General features: G+C 40.8%; 1 protein-coding gene across 15 annotated transcripts in view; it reads right to left on the bottom strand.

Annotated features, from left to right (window-relative positions):
• The window catches only part of Poln (DNA polymerase nu), a 164,835-nt gene that overhangs the window by 109,842 nt on the left and 36,105 nt on the right, over window positions 1-18,888 (bottom strand). For 13 of the 15 annotated variants that reach the window (XM_042285788.2, XM_076546990.1, XM_076546994.1 and 10 more), the window contains 5 exons: window positions 18,662-18,774; window positions 12,324-12,481; window positions 9,261-9,329; window positions 7,212-7,272; window positions 6,430-6,494 (listed from right to left, as the gene is read on the bottom strand). In XM_042285788.2, coding sequence (XP_042141722.2) covers window positions 6,430-6,494; window positions 7,212-7,272; window positions 9,261-9,329; window positions 12,324-12,481; window positions 18,662-18,774 — 466 coding nt within the window. The remainder of the gene's footprint in view (window positions 1-6,429; window positions 6,495-7,211; window positions 7,273-9,260; window positions 9,330-12,323; window positions 12,482-18,661; window positions 18,775-18,888) is intronic. The other 2 variants (XM_076546992.1, XM_076546996.1) reach the window with 1 other exon arrangement.

The following is an 18,888-nucleotide window of genomic DNA, read 5'->3' as shown; positions in this document are numbered from 1 at the left end:
TTCTCCTGAAATTTTTGTTATATCTATTGAAGCTGTTCTGTCTTTGTTTACATCCAAAGCAGTGTGGTTTTTAACAACAGGTAATCAGTTTTTTAATTGTTCTGGGAATGAGTTTCTCTGATACTAACAGGGAATGATTGAACCAAATTTGATATTGGAGCCTGTGGGAGGCCCCTCAAAACTGATGGCAAAAGGTTACCTTGCCTGTCCCTTGTTGATCTACATTCATTAGTCCAATGCTGGTCTTTGCCATACCTTCTGCATACTCCAGAAGGCTGGTGCCTTCTGTTTGGATTATCTCTAGAAAAAAACATTGTTCTAGGAACACCTTACCTACAATACCTATGGTGATATATTGTGTACCCTAATAAAATTTGCCTGAAGATCAGAAAACAGAACAAGACACTAGATTAAACATAGATGCCAGGCAGTGGTGGCACACACCTTTAATCCTAGCACTCAGGATGCAGAGATCCATCTGGATCTCTGTGAGTTCAAAGCCACCCTGGACTACATGAGATTGACTCACTCTAGGAGAGAAACAGAGCCAGGCAGTGGTGGCACACACCTTTAATCCTAATACTTGGGAGTCACATGCCTTTAATCCCAGCACTTGGGAATCACATGCCTTTAATCTCAGCACTATGAAGGAAGTAATATGGCTGGGTGGAGAAAGGTATATAAAGCATGAGGAGATAGGAACTAAAGCTTTTTCAGGCTGAGGAATACTAGAGGTAACAGGTGGTTGTGACTTGTACCTCCGTCTCTCTGATCTTTCAGCATTTACCCCAATATCAGGTTCTGGGTTTTTTATTAAAAGATCACTTAACATTTGTGTTACAAATACCTTTTCAAATGACCTTGTTTACTACAATTAAAACATCTGACATTTTGATTTTTCTTGAAAATTTTAAAAATCACTTCTCCTATCCAAGTGTCATCATAAGTGTGAGATCCAATATCAGCTATATTTTGGGTCCATTCATTTATATGTGCTGATCTTCCCTTTAAGGGCCTAATAACACTTTTGCATTGTGAATTAGCATTTTCAAAAGTCAAAGATTCAATTAATATTTGTCTAACTTCTGGATCTGATATCATTCTATTTATATCTGAAGTCAATCTTTGTTTAAAAAAAAAACAATGAAGACTTCTTTTGGGCCTCATATAATTTTAGTAAATGACTCAGTCCTCTTTCCTGATTCTTCAAACCTGTACCAAGCATCCAAAGCTGCTATATGTCATAGAACCAAAGTGTGATCATCAAATGTAAACTGTCTTTGCAAATCAGCATACTGACAACAATGGAGAAGCTGGTCTTGGGAAATTTCAATACTTCTAGCCCTACTTTGTTGTTCTATAATACTAGCTCCCTCTCTCCTCTATGTTTTCCATTGTAATTGAGGACCAGCTTCCAATATTGCTGTAGCTAAATCTTTCCAGTTTAGTGGGTTCTGAGTTGCTCATAAATTTAACATCTGCTTCACAAAGGGTGAATGCATACCATATGAAATGACTGCTTCCTTAAATCTCTTCAAATCTAACATTTCACAGGGTCCCAGTTAACTTCTGCATAGCCTTGTGGGTACCTATCATCTAGTGGTCATTCTTATATGGTAAATGGATACATTAGGTTGGTTTTCTAATAACCTTGGGCCGTTCCTCTTCAGTTTCATAATGCAACAGTGCAATAGGTTCTGCTCTAAATTCCTCTGACTGTGTCTAAGTATTTTTCTTATTTTCATTGGTAGTCTTTCTAAGGCTCGTACCTTATAGCACTAAGTTTTTCTAAGGCTTGTTTCTTATTAATATGAAGTCCTTCTAAGGCTTGTATCTTATCAATAGTAAGTCTTTCTAAGGCTTATATTTTAATCAGTCATATTTTCATCTTTGGCACAGTTATTAAACCACTTTTTTAAGGATAAAATATGAATTACCAAACTGATAGTAATTACAATTGGCATTGTCAATCCCAGCTAAGTGGTTTATCCCCTCATTTATTTTTTCCATATGCAAATCATCCATAGTAGCACTATACAGTCCTAACTCCCTGCATTGTGATATTCCCAAGTCTTAAAATGGGAAAGATTTTTTAAAATATTATTTAACTCTCTCCTCAAGGACTTCCCAAGTGTCTTACCAAGTCTGCTGATTTCTCAGTTTGTCCTCAGCAACAGCACCATAAGCAGAGGGCTCGAGGCCCTCCTGTGATTTCCAAGCACAAGCCCACTTTCTGGAGTCCTGTGAGTGACTCTTGGAGAGGCTCAGGCAGTGACTGCGGTGGTGCTGGCTGACATGACTTCTCCATCTGTGTGGTCATGCTACATGCTGGAGCACCAAATGTAGTTCTTCTGTTTCTTAGAGGCTGCACCTGAATCTACTGATATTTTAATAATCATCTGCAGTCTCGTGGCTCCACAGTCAGTGCCCTGTGGGTTACTCAAGCCACAGCCTTGCAGGGCTTCCAGTCCCATGGCCTGGTTTATGAAGGTTTAAATTAAGTCTCTATCATTCTATTTACTAACAAAGACTTGGAAGTCAGATGTGGGGCTGAAAACCTGCTAGATCAGAGAAGTTGAGAAACAACCAGTTGACCATCCTTTTTGACCAGAGACATTGCAAGAGACATGTCTCTTTCCTCATCTCAGAACCAAAAGGGAAGCTCAAACTCTAGTCCCTACCCTTTCCTTCCTGTGTGTCTTCTCTATCCAAATTGCTGGCTTCTCTATGGCTAATTCTGGTCAGCTAGTTGCTGGCTCCATCCCCTGATTCAAGGTAAACTTTATTGACAGTTTGGAGTGTCATAGTGCAATCAAAATATCCCACAACAATGGCCCACTGAAGACCCCAATACACACACACACACACACACACACACACACACACACACACACACACACACACACACACACGGTGCAATGCTGCTTGTCCCCTGCTACATGAGTGCATGTCTTAGTCACTGTTCTGTTGCTGTGAAGAGCATGGCCAAGGCATCTCTTACAAAAGAAAGCATTCAATGTGGCCTTTTTTTTTTTTGTTTGTTTTGTTTTGTTTTACAGGTTTTCTCTGTGTAGCCCTGGCTGTCCTGAATTACTCTGTAGATCAGGCTGGCCTGGAACTCAGAGATTTGTCTGCCTCTCTGCCTCCTAACTGCTGGGACTAAAGGCTGTGCCATCATCACTTGGCTGAGAGTTCTACTCTTGAACCACAAGCCAAGCCATGAGACACTGAGCTTGGCATGGGCTTCTGAAATCTCAAAGCCCACCTCCAGTGACATACTTCCTCCAACAAGGCCATAACTTCTAATCCTTCTAATCCTTTAAAATAGTTCCACTCCCTGTGACTAAGCATTTAAATATATGCCTCTATTGGGAGGACTTTTATTCAAACCACTACATTCCCCTCCATGGCTCCCATAGGCTTATAGCCATATCATAATGCAAAAATGCATTCAGTCCAACATCAAAAGTCCCCATAGTCTATCATAATCTCAACACTGTTTAAAAGTCCAAAATTCAAAGTTTCTGAGGTGCATGGAAATTTCTTTCTTTCTCTCCCCCACACCTCCAGACAGGGTTTCTCTGTGTAGCTTTGGAGCATGCCCTGGAACTCCCTCTGTAGACCAGGCTGGCCTCAAACTCACAGAGATCCACCTGGCTCTGCCTTTTTAATGCTGGGATTAAAGGCGTGCATCACTACCTCCTGGCTCATGGAAATTTCTTAACTGTAACCCCTTGTAAAATCAAAATAAAAAAAAAACATACTACTGTTGTGCCCAGGTTGCAAGACCCCCAAGCAAGACTGCCACAGAGCCAATATCCGATGCAAGCACACAGAGGTTTTTAATAACAAAACAAGCAGGCTTGGTCCTTGTCCAACATCCAACAAAGTAGGTGGAGGAGAATGCCCCAGCACTCACTCGAAGGGGTTTATATAGGAAAGGTTTACATGCAGCTTGGGATTGGACAAGGGGGCTAGGGGTGAGGCAGTTCTTTGAAGTTACTGGCTGAACTATGAACATAAGGTTACTGATGGCTAACAGAATTCAGGGTATCTATAGAGACAATTTTTTTTACTCCCTGTGTCCTACTTTTGTTGAATCCAGGATATATACATTCAGATTCATTGTTCCAGTCCTACTCTCTTATAAGTTCAGTTTCTGGTCAGTTGAGCCCATTACTCTCCATATCTTGTTTTACCAAGTCCAGAACACATAGATTTATTGTCCCAGCCTTATAAGTTTAACTTGTGGTCACTTCTAAAACTGCTGGTCAGCAAATACCTTTGGAGGAGGGGAGGGAGAAGTGTCTCTCAAGACGGCTACAGATTTTTCCCTTTTACTACCAATATACAATGGCACAAAATATACATAGCATTCCAAGAGGGAAGAAAAGGAGCAGAGTGAGGAAATACTGGACCAGAGCAAGACTGAAAGCCAGCAGGACAAACTCCAAACTCTGCATCTCCATGTCTGACATCAAAGTGCTCTTCAGATCTACAATTCCTTTTAGCTTTGTTGACTACAACATACTTCTCTCTCTTGGGCTGGTTCCACACCCACTCTGCAACTCAGTTTGGCTAGTATCCCATGACTCTGGCATCTCCAACATCTTGTGGTCTTCTAACACAATCCAGGCTTCACCTTCACAGCTTCAAGAAATGGCCTATATGAAGGCACACCCCTGGAACATGTCTGGCCTCAATGGCTTTCCTTAGCTATGGATAGAGATTCCACAACCCCTTCTTGTATCCTTGATTCTAAAGCCAGAAACACATGGTTGTTGCTAAAGTTGCCAAGTTCTGCTGCTTGCTGGGGCTGGAACTTTGCTCCCTTGCTCAATTACATTTGCATCAGCTTTCTGATATTGATGGTTTCCTTTACAGCTTAAGCTTTTCTTTAATTTCTGTTTATAAATTGGAAGTTTAGCTGTATGGGGTCTTGCCCTGAGGTCACCATTTCCTTATTTCATTTAGCAATAGGCTTTTCTTAAGCTTTTTTAACTCCTTGGACACAGGAATTGGTTTCAACATCACCTTTCATGGTATTCTTTTTCTCCTCACATTGTATATTTTATATTTCTCTTTGTCTAGTTTGCTCCTTTTCATTATATGTAAGAGTGATTACTAGCCAGGTGGTGGTGGTGCATGTCTTTAATCCCAGTACTTGGGAGGCAGGGGTAGGCGGATCTCTGTGAGTTCAAGGCCAGCTTTGTCTACAAAGTGAGTTCCAGGACTTTTGCACAGAGAAACCCTGTCCCAAAAAACCAAAAAAAAAAAAAAAAAAAAAAAAAAAAAAAAAAGTGAAAAAGTGATTACTAATAACCACATGATACAGAGTCAATACTAGGTTGTCTTGAATTCTTTTCTGCCAATGCCAATAACCTAAAACACTTCAATTTAGCCTCAGGCAGATTTTTAGGGCAAGAGCAAAAAGAAGCCACATTCTTTACCAAAATATCACAAGAATGATTTCTAGGCCACTTGCTAATATTCTTCCCCTCTGAAACCTGGAGCTCAGCTGTTAAAATTTGCATCGCTCTCACCACTACTATATCCCATGCTCCTACTAGAAGGGCCCAGTAAACCCTACTTAAAGTGTTCAACCACTTTTCTAGTCCAAAGTCTTCCATATTCCTCCAAACAAACAGCATGGTCAGCCTGTCACACAATACCCAAGTCCCTGGCACTAACTTCTGTCTTAGTCACTGTTATATTGCTGTGAAGAGACACCATGAGCAAGGTAAATATTTTTTTTAATATTTATTTATTTATTATGTATATAGTATTCTGCCTGCATATGTCCTTGCAGGCCAGCAGAGGGCACCAGATTTCATTACAGATGGTTGTGAGCCACCATGTGGTTGCTGGGGATTGAACTCAGGACCTCTGGAAGAGCAGTCAGTGCTCTTAACCTCTGAGCCATTTCTCCAGCAAATCTTATATAAGAAAGCATTTAATTGGGGGCTTGCTTACAGTTTCAGAGGTTAGACCATTATTATCATGGTGAGGATCATGGTGGCACACAGGCAGACATGGTGCTGGAGAAGTAGCTGAGAGTTCTACATCCTGATCCATAGGCTAAGAGAGACACTGGGCTTGGCTTGGGCTTTTGAAACTTCAAAGCCGACCCCTAGTGACACACTTCCTCTAACAAGGCCACACTCCTAATCCTTCTAATCCTTTCCAATAGTGCCATTTCCTGGTAACTAAGCTTCAAATATGTAAGCCTATTGGGGTCATTCTTATTCAAACTACTACAGTGCAATAGATGTCAATGGGCTGCAAACCCTTCAACACATGGTCTTCCCCTCAAGGAGTCCAGGAAAAGGATGAACAATATTAACAATACTCTAGGGCCAATAGGGAAGGGAAGAAAATCAGAATCTAAGGAGAGCAATGACAATTACAGATTCTGAAATAATAGCTTACCCCAAGGAGTGCCGAAGTCCTTTCCATTTCTTCTTTGTCAACTGGAATCTTATGGTTTTCCATCACTGTGAGTCAAAATCAAAAGCAGATCATATTTTCATTGCATTAATCAATCCTTTTTAGTAGACTGAGTAGCCCCACTCTCTAATGACATAATGATAGTAATGTTCATTTACTCAGGCCCCATTGCAAGCCAATCTCTGTGTTGTTAGGAAACAGAAGCATTGAAAGAACTGGCCTGCTAGGGAATACAGTCTAGTGACAGAGCACTTGCCCAGCACAAGCCAGGTCCTGGGTTTAGTCCTGAGGTGGAAAGGATGTGGGATTGTACTGGGTCCAGCCTGGCCCTTTGCATACTATGGGTGGAGAGTCATTTCGGGCCCTGAAGCAGGACCTAGTCAGAGGCAAAGATGGGCAATATCCCTGGAGGGTGCTTAAAGGGAGGGTCTCAAGCGCTAGGAGAGAAGAGCAGGAGCAGAGAACTGGAGGATTAGCCTGAAGTTGAGATAACACATGTGGGTAAATGTCAATGAGACCTCCTTCTGGCTAGACAGAAAAGGAGGGAGTTTCCATGGCTAGATGCCAGGCCTTCAAGTCCTTCTAGGCCAGGAGGTGATGTAGCCCACCCATATCCTCTTGTTGCAAAAGAGAAAATAATGTGATAGCAACCTCTTTGGATGAAATACAGTACCCACTCTATTATAGACTATAGAGGATTCATTCATAAACAATGTGAAGGTTCTCCAGAAAGATATCTATACTTTGTTTTTATGGTAACTCACCTGCCAAAATTGGTATCAAAGGAAGTTCCAAAGTACAAAATAGTTGCCATAAGCCATAAGCCTGTTTCATGGAAGAAATAATATCAATATGGCTTTGAATTATTATCTGCATTTTGTTGAAAAGCTACTTGATTTTGTTGTGTAAGGATTAAAGTGACCCCTGTCTGAAGTGGTTCCTCCTACTAGCTTCATACTTTTTTAAAATTTATTTATTTTTATTTTATGTGCATTGGTGTTTTGCCTGCAAGTAGGTCTGTGTAAGAATGTTGGATTCCATAGAATTGGAGTTACAGACAGTTGTGAGCCACCGTGTGGGTGCTGGGAATTGAACCCGAGCCCTCTGGAAGAGCAGCAAGTACTCTTAACTGCCAAGCCACCTCTCCAGCCTCTTCATTCTTTTTAATAAAATTCTTATTTCTTTTACATAGAATATTTTACTACTATGTGAATATCTGGTAGAGATATTCTGAAATTTCACAAGACTTTTGCTTTCTTACTTTGAGGAGGAGTATTTGCATGATTTTACTCTTCCATTTTAACTACAGAATGGTTCACTGAACTCCAATCACTTTACCTATTCTTCATCAATCTTGCATTGGCTCTGCAGACTAAGCAGGAGTGTTGGAATCTTTATATTAGGCCACCTGTTTTAAGAGCATGAAATCCTTCCTCTTTTATTCATATCACCTTCAATGTTATTTATTTATTTATTTATAGACCCCTATTTATACACAGGGTATCATGTAGTCCAGTCTGGACTTAAACTCTCTATGTAGATAAGGCTGCCCTTGAACTTGTAACTGCCTCCACTTCCTAAGTGCTGGGATACAGGCCATGTCCATCACATCTGATTTTCTATGATGCTTATTGGAGTCTTTCTTATATTCATTCTTTTCTGCTGTTATCTAAGAGTGCAGTGCTGTCCCTGCACCCTAAGGTAGACTGATCCTCTCTAGGACACATCACCTGGGCTCCTCCTCAACCTTCAGACAGTTTTCCCGTTTGGGCATATGTCCCAGGGCAGGAGAAAAGAGAAGCAACTTGTATTAGAGCCCAGGAATGGAAAAGTCTCCAGCTATAGCCTGTCCTTGGAAGCATTTCATCTTGCCAGTCTCTGTGGTGATATATTGTGTACCCTAATAAAATTTACCTGAAGATCAGAGAACAGAACAAGCCACTACATTAAACATAGAGGCCAGGCAGTGGTGGCATATACCTTTAATTCTAGCACTCAGGAGGCAGAGATCTGTCTGGATCTCTGAGTTTAAAGCCACCCTGGACTACATGAGATTGACTCAGTCTAGGAGAGAAAACAGAGCCAGGCAGTGGTAGCATACACCTTTAATCCCTGTACTGGGCAGCACACACACCTTTAATCCCAGGAAGTGATGGCTTGGCAAAGAAAGGTATATAAGGCTGAAGAGACAGGTACTAAAAGCTTATCAGCAGAAGCATCCCTTTTAGCTAGAGGCTTTTTCAGCTAAAGCCTTTTCCGCTGAGGAAGCTCATTTGGCTAGAGGCCTATCGACTGAGACTTTTTCATGCTGAGGAGTTGGTGAGGTAAGAGGTGGTGGCTGTGGCTTGCTCTGCTTCTCTGACCTTTCAACTTTCACCCCAATATCTGGCCCCAGGGTTTTTATTAAAAGATGCATCAACATTCAAACAAGTTTCCTTCCCCTTTGCCTCAGGACATAGTCTCTTTTCCTTCAATTCTTCTCAGTTGTTCTTCCATTGGCTATAGCTTCCAATTAAAAATCTAACTAAAACAAGTTGGGTCATTTGGTTGCTAACCAAAGCAAACCCTTGGTATCAGAAACACTCTAGTTAATTGTGAGGCTTTGCAACTATTGTTTTCAATATACAGAACACGTTTTAAAACCGTAGGAATTATCTTTTTAGTCTTTCCTTTTCTGAGTGAGGCATAGATTAATTTGGCTTTAGGAAAATATCTCACTTCATATTCAAAACACTAAGTGTGAGTGTGAGTATGGGTACAAATGAAAATACAGGCCTTTTATAGCAAGAAATTACAGTATAAAAATGCCTTGCCTTCAACTTGGAACAGAGATCCATCGTGAGGTCGTAGAGTATCCTCAGGTTCACACACACATCCTGACTCTTTAAAATAAATACATTAAAATTCGGATGAACTTGGCAGAAATTCTCATCATAGTCTGGGAACTGAACTTACAAAAGTGTTTCTAGTGACATGGTAAGATGCTCCTGACAAGGTCCCTAAGAGAAAAGTACCTCCATTGTGCAATTTAGGCTGTCCACAAGGAGACACTTCCTCAGCACAGCATTTTCTGTCTTCATTGTGCAGATAGAAAAACAGAGCTCTCAATGACGGTTGCAATGATTAAATGATTGACAGATCCAGAACAAGGATTCTCAGATCCCACAGCCTCTCCTCTCTGCTCTGTCACACAGCGAACACTTGGTGGGTGCTACATTCCACACTAACCTATCCATTAACACCCTAGGACAGGTAAACTGAAAAGCCACAAACAAGTTCAAGGGACAGAGGGGGTAAGGGGGATAAGAGGCAGCCCCTCAACAGTCTGTGTCCTTCCTAACAGGGATCTTCATGACCTTCTACTCAACATCCCACTCTGCCAAAGAACCCCAAACTCTGGACTGCTCAGATTTATCTCTGCTAAATCCTCACATTAGAGGAAACTCAAAGTATGTGACTGCTAGTTAGATATATGCTAGCATGCTTCTTCAGTCATTTCCTGATCTTGGCTTAAAGAAGCCTAACAACGTTGGTGCAGCAATGCTAGTATCAATCCCTGTTTGACAAGACTTCTGTTACCTCACTTCTGCCCAATCAGGAGTTCAACTCCCATTTGAATCTGTAATTCCCCTACTCCCATCCTTTACTCCTTAAAAACCCTGCAATAACTAAGCTCAATGCTCTCCCTAATCCAATGCTGTGTCAGAATGGGCAGAGAGCCCAAACTTGAGCTGGCAATAAAGTCTCTTTGCTTTTGAATACTAACTCAGACTCCTGGTAATCTCTGGGGGGTTCATGATGTAGGCACAACAGGCTCTCCCATGAACAATTCAGGAGATATGAGGCAGAGGACCACATCTATGCCACCACCTAGAATAATGCCACATGGATTTCTGCAGCTTTTTCAACTCCAAAGTGATCACAAGTATGGTGGTATTTTATTTGTACTGAAATGTGATTTTATTTGTATGTTAATAAATAAAGTTGCTTGGGGGTCAGAGCTAATAACAAGCCATAGCAGAGCTGGGCGTTCTTGGTGCACGCCTTTAATCCCAGCACTTGGTAGAAGAGCTAGGTAGATCTCTGTGTGATCAAGGATACAGCCAGCATTGGAGACACACACCTTTAATCTCAATACCATAGAAGACCTGAAGGGCTGTACAGACAGGCAGTGACGAGGCAGTCATGTGTTTAGATTACAACCAATGATAAGGCAGAACAGAAAGACTATATAAAGACAAACACACAGGAAGTAGGTCCCTTTTCGGAGAGGTCTCTTGACTAGCTGCAGTAGGCGGGTAAGGCTCTTAGCTCTGATCTCTTGACTTTCTTCTTTGCATTGGTTCTGTGTTTCTTATTTAATAAGATGGTTGGTTACATCTACACACAAGCTTCCACTTTGAACCATTCTAAGACAGGCCTGTTCCCAGGAATGACACAGCCCCCTGAGAGCCCTAGGAACCTGGATCCCAAAGTCTCCTTTCTCTTTCCCAAACTGTCCTGCTGTCTCCTCTTAGAAGCTAATTTTCTAGGAGGCCTTGCTGTCCCCATGCCATTCCTTCTATCTGAGCTCCCTTCCATTCTGAGCAACTCAAATCACCTCTTCAGAGTGGTACAGAAGCAGATCCCATAGACTAAAGGCCTAACTTCAATCTTTTAACTCTCATGCACTGCAATGCTCTACATGGCCACATCTTGCCAATAACCATGATTGGAATTGCACTTGAAGCTGCCTCTTATCCTCATGAGGCAAGGACAAGGGGCCTGAGGAACAGAGAACAGGATATTCGGAGCTGGCTCAACAGCATCATTAAGCATCTGGGCCAGCCTGCATTAGAGGAACACACTCTCTATAGCTGATTTTCATTCCATGCAGTCATCTTACCCCTGAATCATACGTGGGAATGGTAAGAAGAAACTAGACTTAGTCATAAATCCCAAATGATCCATGGCATCAATTACACCCTGGACAAGATGAGTGAACAGTAGCATTGCACATATAGTATAACCATCTGTGAACTGAGACAAGTGGACAATTTCTTGTAGTCATATCAGCTTCTGTTTGGAGAATCTTTGCCTGGTAGAGTAGAACTAAAAAGGGAAGAGGAATGAATACAAGTTCTAAAACTGAATCTTGGCTCCTATATTGCCACTGTCCCCAGGCTGCCAGAACCAGATTCCCATTTTTTCAAGAACTGTATCTTCTCTGATTCTGCAATCTATTTCATGACCTTCTGGTATACCTCTTTTTAAATTCAAGGATACAATATTTCTGGTATTTACAGTCTATTTCTATGGGACACAGATACTCTACACATGGTAGTTAAGAAGATGAAGGGCAGAGTGTGTAGACTCTCACATCTGCTATGCCTTTGGCCATCTGAATGCTCACCTGCAGTGTTCCACCATGTGGCTGAGTGGAGGGTTCTGGCCATGACCACACTGCTCCCCTACATCTCTCCTTTAGGATAGGTAGCTCCTGAAGACCAGGGGCAGCCCCAGCATAAGAGGGCTTGGAAAAACTCACCTCATCCTCTCTACGTAGACTGAGGTGGCTGTCATAGGAAGTCAATCAACAAGAACATGTCACTGGTGCTAAAGAGTTACAAAAGGACAGTTCTCTGCGCACAGAGGAGGTGCTACTGACACTGGAGAATTCATAGAAAAATTAGACTGTAAATGAGACTTCCCAGGATATCTTCTTCTGACTTTATTCACTGACCTCTATCAGAAACACTTCAGCCAAAAGGATGTGGATGGGACAAATGAAATGAAAACGGGTGCTAGCAATATTCTTGTTACTATTAGATTATCTATGAAGTAGAAACAGTCAGGGTTGTATTAAGGTAGATGGAACATCATCTTAAACATCTTACCACAACATTTCTTGAAGTATCACCAAATGCACTGCTTGGTTGGACTATGATGGGCTTTTCTAGGTGTTTTGCCACTAAATCTTCAAATGAAGGTGCAGTGTCACTAGGATCTATGAGCCATGCAGCAACTCTGGGGTCTAGTCCTACAAAACCTGCAACTGTGGAGGAAAAGGTCACTTAGTATTCCCTCAAATCACAAACAATTGTTGCTTTCCAAATATGAAACACAAATGACTGAGAAACAAAGAAATGTTCAACATCCTTAGCCATTAGGGAAATGAAAATTAAAACCACTTTGAGATTTCATCTTATCCCAGTCAGAATGTCCAACATAAAACAAACCAGAGCACAGCTGACAAGGATGACAGCAAAGGAGAACACTTAACCATTGCTGTGGGAATACAAATTGGTGCAGTCACTGTGGAAATAAGTGTGAAGTTTTTTCAGGAAGCTGGGAATAGATCTACCTCAAGATCCAGCTATATCACTCTTGGGCATATACCCAAAGGACTCACATTTTACTACAGAAATATGTGATTAATCATGTTCATTGCTGCTCTATTCATAATTGCCCGAAAATGTCCATTAATTGATAGATAGATAATGAAAATGTGGTATATTTACACAATGGAATATTATTCAGCTGTTAAGAAAAAATGAATTTTTTTTCTGCAGGTAAATGGATGGAGCTAGAGGGAAAAAAATCCTGAGTGAGGTAACCTAGACCCAAAATAGACAACTATTACATGTTTTCTCTTATATGTAGATATTAAGCTTTTAAGCCTTTGATATGTATGCTAAAATTTAAATAAACACAGAAGTTAGGTATCTAATAAGGGACCAGGGGGATGGAGATGATCTTCCAAGTAAGGGAAAATAGAATACAATGTTATGGGGAGACAGAGGGGACCTAGAATAGAAGGATTAAATAGGAAGGAGAATGGAAGATCAGGGTAAAGGAGGAAATATGAGAGAGACAAGTAACACTAAGGGCCTTTGAAAAGCCGCAGGGAAACCTACTACTATAGAAGCTTTCTAATATTACATACAAGAAAAGAATCTAAACAGAATCATCATAATAGGGTAGACAATGTTCCAATTAGATTTTTTTTCCAGACTGAGTTTCTCTGTGTAACAGCCCTAGCTGCCCTGGAATTCGCTTTGTAGGCCAGGCCGGCCTTGAACTCACAGAAATCCATCCTTCCTAGCTTCCCAAGTACTGGAGTTAAAGGCATGCACCACCATTGCCCAGCCCAGATAGATTTCTTATGTCACCAAGTAAAATCTCCTATGCTAGGAATGGGTAACATATTTTTGAGTTGTTGGTCAAAGCGGTCCCATGGAACTCTCCAAACATCATAGGCTATTGCCAAGGCTGTTGATTGCTTTCCACAATGAGATGGTAAGGCCCTGTTGTTGAAGACAACATTTATTTATGTTACTGAATATGGAGAAGTCGAGTTGGTGGCAAACTAGAAGCTTAACCTCTACTGTATTCATGGTACTGGAAGGTATTCTGTACTCTACCAAAGGATAAAGGCAATCATCAATATCACCCAACTACAAACACTGTTACCTACAACAGTGACATGCCTATAAGGTTTTCTGTTTTGGTTTGGTTTGTTTGTTTTTGAGACAGTTTCTCTGTGTAGTCTTAACTGTCCTGAAACTCACTCTGTAGACCAGGCTGGCCTTGAACTCACAGAGACTTGCCTGCCTCTGCTTCCCAAGTGCTGGAATTAAAGGCATGTACCACTACCGCCCAACAACCTGCCTATAAGCTATTCTGGTACAATAGTGGCACAAAAGTTATGACAGTAACCAACCACTTTTTGATTGGATTAAAGCCCAGTCCATGAAATGGAATCCATACCTGACACTACTAAAGTGCTAACAACCTGAAACTAGATAGAACATTGGCCTGCTGGGACTTATTATTCTGCTAAAGGAACTTGGCAATAAAATGACTCCTAGTACTGGTATAACCATAGATCACTGTCTCACTAAACACTAATCAAAGAAGCATCTTCATGCAATAGATAAGAATTAGCAGAGAGACCCACAATTAAAAAATGTGCAAAGAGTGAGAGATTTTGGAGCACTCAATCCTAAATGGGACATCTTCATCAAGCCCCTCCCCTCAGGGCTCAAGAATCTATATGTAAGAGGAAGCAGAAAGACTATCATAACCAGAGGTGAGGAATGATTCTAAGGAAACTGTGTTATAGATACAACTGGACTTATGCACAAATGAATTCAGAGACTGTGGCAGTATGCATAGGGCCTGCACAGGTTCAATACAGACAGTATCCTACCACTGAGAGGGGGAAGTGGACACAGGGCCCCATCCTAACCAAGAATCTATCTGCAACTGATATCTGCTGGCAAAGAGTGAATCAGTTTTCTACAATGGAGTGTCACTGGGTATATCAACCACATTCTAGGGCAAGCCTCACGGATAGGAGTAGTAGGCCAATAAAAAACAAACTCTATAGGTTTTTTTGTGAAATTTTTGTTTCAATTTGTTTTGCAATTTTTTTTAAGAGTGGGGTTTTTTTTTAACTTGTTTTTTTTTTTTTTATTTCGTATGCAATGGTGTCTTGCCTGCATGTATGTCTGTGTGAGGGTGTTGTATCTTCTGGAACTAGAGTTTCAGACAGCTGTAAGCAGCCATGCAGATGCTGTGAATTGAACCTGGGTCCTCTGGAAGAGCAGCCAATATTCTTAACCTCTGAGCCATCTCTCCAGACCCTGCAATTTTTTATCTGATAGGTTTTTGTTTATTTGATTTGATTTTCATTTCTGTGGTTTTGTGAGATTTTTTTGAAAGAAGAGGTGACGAAAGATCTGGGAGGAGTTAGGAAAAGGAAACATAATCAAAATATATTATATAAAGAAATCAAATAAAAAGAAACAACCCCCCCCAAAGATTAATTTTCCAATGACTAATAATTTTTGCTACCCTCTCAAATTACAGAACTAAGTACCCCTAAATGACTATTATTTCTCAAGAATTAAAAAAAATATAGTAAGTTAGCATGGCAAGTTTTGTGCATGACAAAAATAGTCACACTTAACTGCATATATAAAATGTGTTATTATCACACATGTTCTAAATAATCACTTGGTTATTGTCATAAAGTCTTGATTTAAGTGATTTTTCCAGTCATTGTCAAATTTCTGAGCTAGTGGCCTGTCAGGTCTATCTTACCACAGCAAACAAGACTTTGTGAACACAAGAAAAAAAAAAGAATTTCTTTTTTCTTTTTTGTGTGTATCTGCATGTGTGATCTGTATGTGCCTGTGCATGTGTGTGCATATGATGTGTGTGTGTGTGTGTGTGTGTGTGTGTGTGTGTGTGTGTGTGTGTGTGTGCAAGTGCATGCATGTAGATCCTGTGGCTGATTTCAGGAGTCTTCCCCAGGCATTCTCCATCTTATTCATTGAGACAAGGTATCTCAGTCGAACCCATAGTTCCTCAATATGGCTCTCTAGCTAACCAGCTTGTTGTAGAGATCCCGTCTCCATCCTCTGAGTGTACTAGAATGGTAGACATACCATCACACCTATTCAACATTTACATGGGGACTCTGGGTCAGAACTTCAGTCCTCACACTCACACAGTAAGCACTTTATCTACTGCTCTGTCTCTCCAGTCCTCTTCAAGAATATCTACCTTGTGGGAAGGTGGCTCAATACACCCAGGTCCTACATGGCTGGTTGATATGGGAAATAGAATCCAAATAGTTGAGAAAGAATAGGGAGTCCAAGCTCACTTGGAACATGAATCTCAATGAAGTCAGAAACCTGGTTTCAGGTCCCTGTTTTACTCTCCCTGCAACTGTTCTCTCCCAATTTGGGCTTTTCAGCCATTATAGGTGATAAAGCTTCTCTTCCACTTTCTCCCCTGTCTCTTGTCTCCCAGACCACTCATAATGCTTCACTATGGTCTCAGAATCATGCCTCCTGAGTCAAGGAATAGGGTAGGAGCTACCTGAACTCACAGTATCCTGTCACTGTGTCAGAGTAAGCAGGCAGTGTAGGCCAGGCAGTACAGTATTCCCTGACATAAGATAGTTCCATAAGACAACTAAAAACAAAAAGGCACTGACCTTTAAATAGAACTATAATCTTGGATCACATCACATTAAATGTCAGATTTCCTGGCATCCTTAAGTTATTATACTAGTCAGAGAGATTTATATTTACCACAGCAGCCAGAGTCAAGACTTCTCCATATTATGGCCAAGACAACTCGTGTAGGCATATTTGGAACTTTCATTTTGGATGCTTGTGCCCCCAGGACAGCAATGTTTGACTTCACATGACACTGTCTGGTAACACTGACTGATTTCTGATGTTCCAAAGATAAGAGTTCTACAGAAAGATCTTTTGAAAGGACCTTGGGAAATTGGACAGTACCAAATGTTCTGGATGCTGATCCTTGTAAATGTTTGTAACTGACAAACAGAAGCCTGCCAGGACAAATTACTATTTTTAGTTTTTTAGGTCTGTCCATAGTATTCTCCATAGTGGCCATACAGATTTGCCTTCTCTGCTCTTCACTATTTATTTCAACCTAATAGGTATGTTTTGTTCTGGCACACATATTTTTGATGGTTTATAAAGTTGACCTCTCTTGACTTGAGGAACTTTGAGCTGCAATATACACAACCCTGGGCATTTTCTGCCCTGCATTCAGCCATTCCCCAAGGAGCCTGTTACTGTAGTAATGTACATACATAAGTATATCTTATTTAAATGTTACTAATACTTAACATAAGTAAGCAGTAAGGCCAACCCACATGTTCATCATAACCATAGTTTAAAAGTGTTTTGTATCAAGTTCTACTTGATACAGTTACTCTGTGGGACAATTCTTTATTTTGAAGATAAGTAAAGAGAAAGAGCCAAATTTCTATCTAGCAGTGTCCAGTTCAAGTTCACTTAGGCAGATGATAAAGGGATCCTCTCTCTAGAACTAGTTAATAAATTAAGAAAATGGAGTGGGGTGACAGCTTAGTGGTCAAAGTGCTTGCCTTGCAAGCCTGAGAACCAGAGTTCAAATTCTCAGACCCATGTAAATGTCAGACAGGTGTGGCAGCATGCCTGTATTCTCAGAAGGCAAGAGGTGGGGTTCCCAGAGCAAGCTGGCCTCGAACTCAGAGACCTGAGACCAGTCTCATCTGCCAACTCTGGGTTTGACTGACACCATAACTTAATGAATAAGGTAAAATACCAATTAAAGATAATTCCCACCATCAACTTCAGGTTTCCACATGCGTGCATATATGTGTGCATGCACCCCCACACATATGTGCCTCCATGCATATAAATATACACACATGAAAACAGAAAAAGTATAATGGATTTTGGATCTTGCCAGGTTGCAATTAAGGAACCTAGAGAATGACAATCAACAGCTTCTACCATCACAAAAAAACAAACAAAAGCATCACAGGACTAGTGTGGGAGCTGGAATACTGTCAGGACAGCTAGTATTACAAAAAGATTACTGCTCACACTGGGGGAGGTGATGGCATTGCCTTGAGCGTGGGATTCTCACACAATTGAAATATTAAAGCTTAATCTTAATGTTGTTTGAGATCTGTTACAAAATACTGAGGCATCGGTGGCTTGAACAATAGAGAGTTTGAAAAACAAAGACAAAAATCAGTTGTATATTGAATCTTGGTCAAGCTGTGATGAGTAATTTTGTGTGTGTTAGAAATTATAATAATTTTTCTCAACATTTTATTAAGAATATTTTAAAACACAGATAACTTGGAAATTTTTTACAGTTAAAACTCAAGGACTCAACAGTGAATGCTTTTGCCATGTTTAGTTTTTTCCTACTCTCTTTCTTTTGGTTTTTAAAGACAGAGTTTCTCTTTGTAGCCCTAGCTGTCCTGGAACTTGCTCTGTAGACCAAGCTGGCCTTGAACTCAGAGACCTGCTGGCCTTTGCTTACTGAATGCTGGGGTTAAAGGCATACACCACGACACCCAGCTATTCCCTACTCTCTTAAAGGTAATAAATGCCCTGCCTTGTTTGATGCTATCTTACTGTAGTTTAATTTTTACTGTCTGTATCCATTTGGTGGTAATAATAAAGCCCATTGTGACTGTGCTTCATGGGTCATTCTTTCCTACTTATGTCACCAAAAGAGTATAAACTGGCACAAAAGCAAGTATAAACCAAACACATCAGGGGAAGTGCCTTTTCCTGCTCATGGCAGGTGAAGAAACAGCATCTGTGAGACCAGGCACCATGGAGCAGGTGACATGGTGGCCTGACCACCTTTCTAAATCTTAGGGACAATGAGAATGGTGGCTTACCATGCTTCCAACTATCATCTTCATCAAAGAATTGAAGTACTGTTCTCACAAAGTCCTTGGCATTAAAACAAACAACAGGGCATTTACATCTAAGTGTCCAAAACAGCATGTTCCTAGACAAGGGAAAATTCACCAATTTAGATAGTAATTCAAATCTTGGGAAAATGTTGTAATATTAAATAACTAGCTATCCTTATACAACACACACATGTCAATTAACTAAAGAA

This window comes from Peromyscus maniculatus, chromosome 10 (genome assembly GCF_049852395.1).
Source record: "Peromyscus maniculatus bairdii isolate BWxNUB_F1_BW_parent chromosome 10, HU_Pman_BW_mat_3.1, whole genome shotgun sequence".
NCBI lineage: Eukaryota > Metazoa > Chordata > Mammalia > Rodentia > Cricetidae > Peromyscus > Peromyscus maniculatus.
Note: the sequence above shows the minus strand (reverse complement) of the source record. Positions and strands in the feature narration are given on the sequence as shown.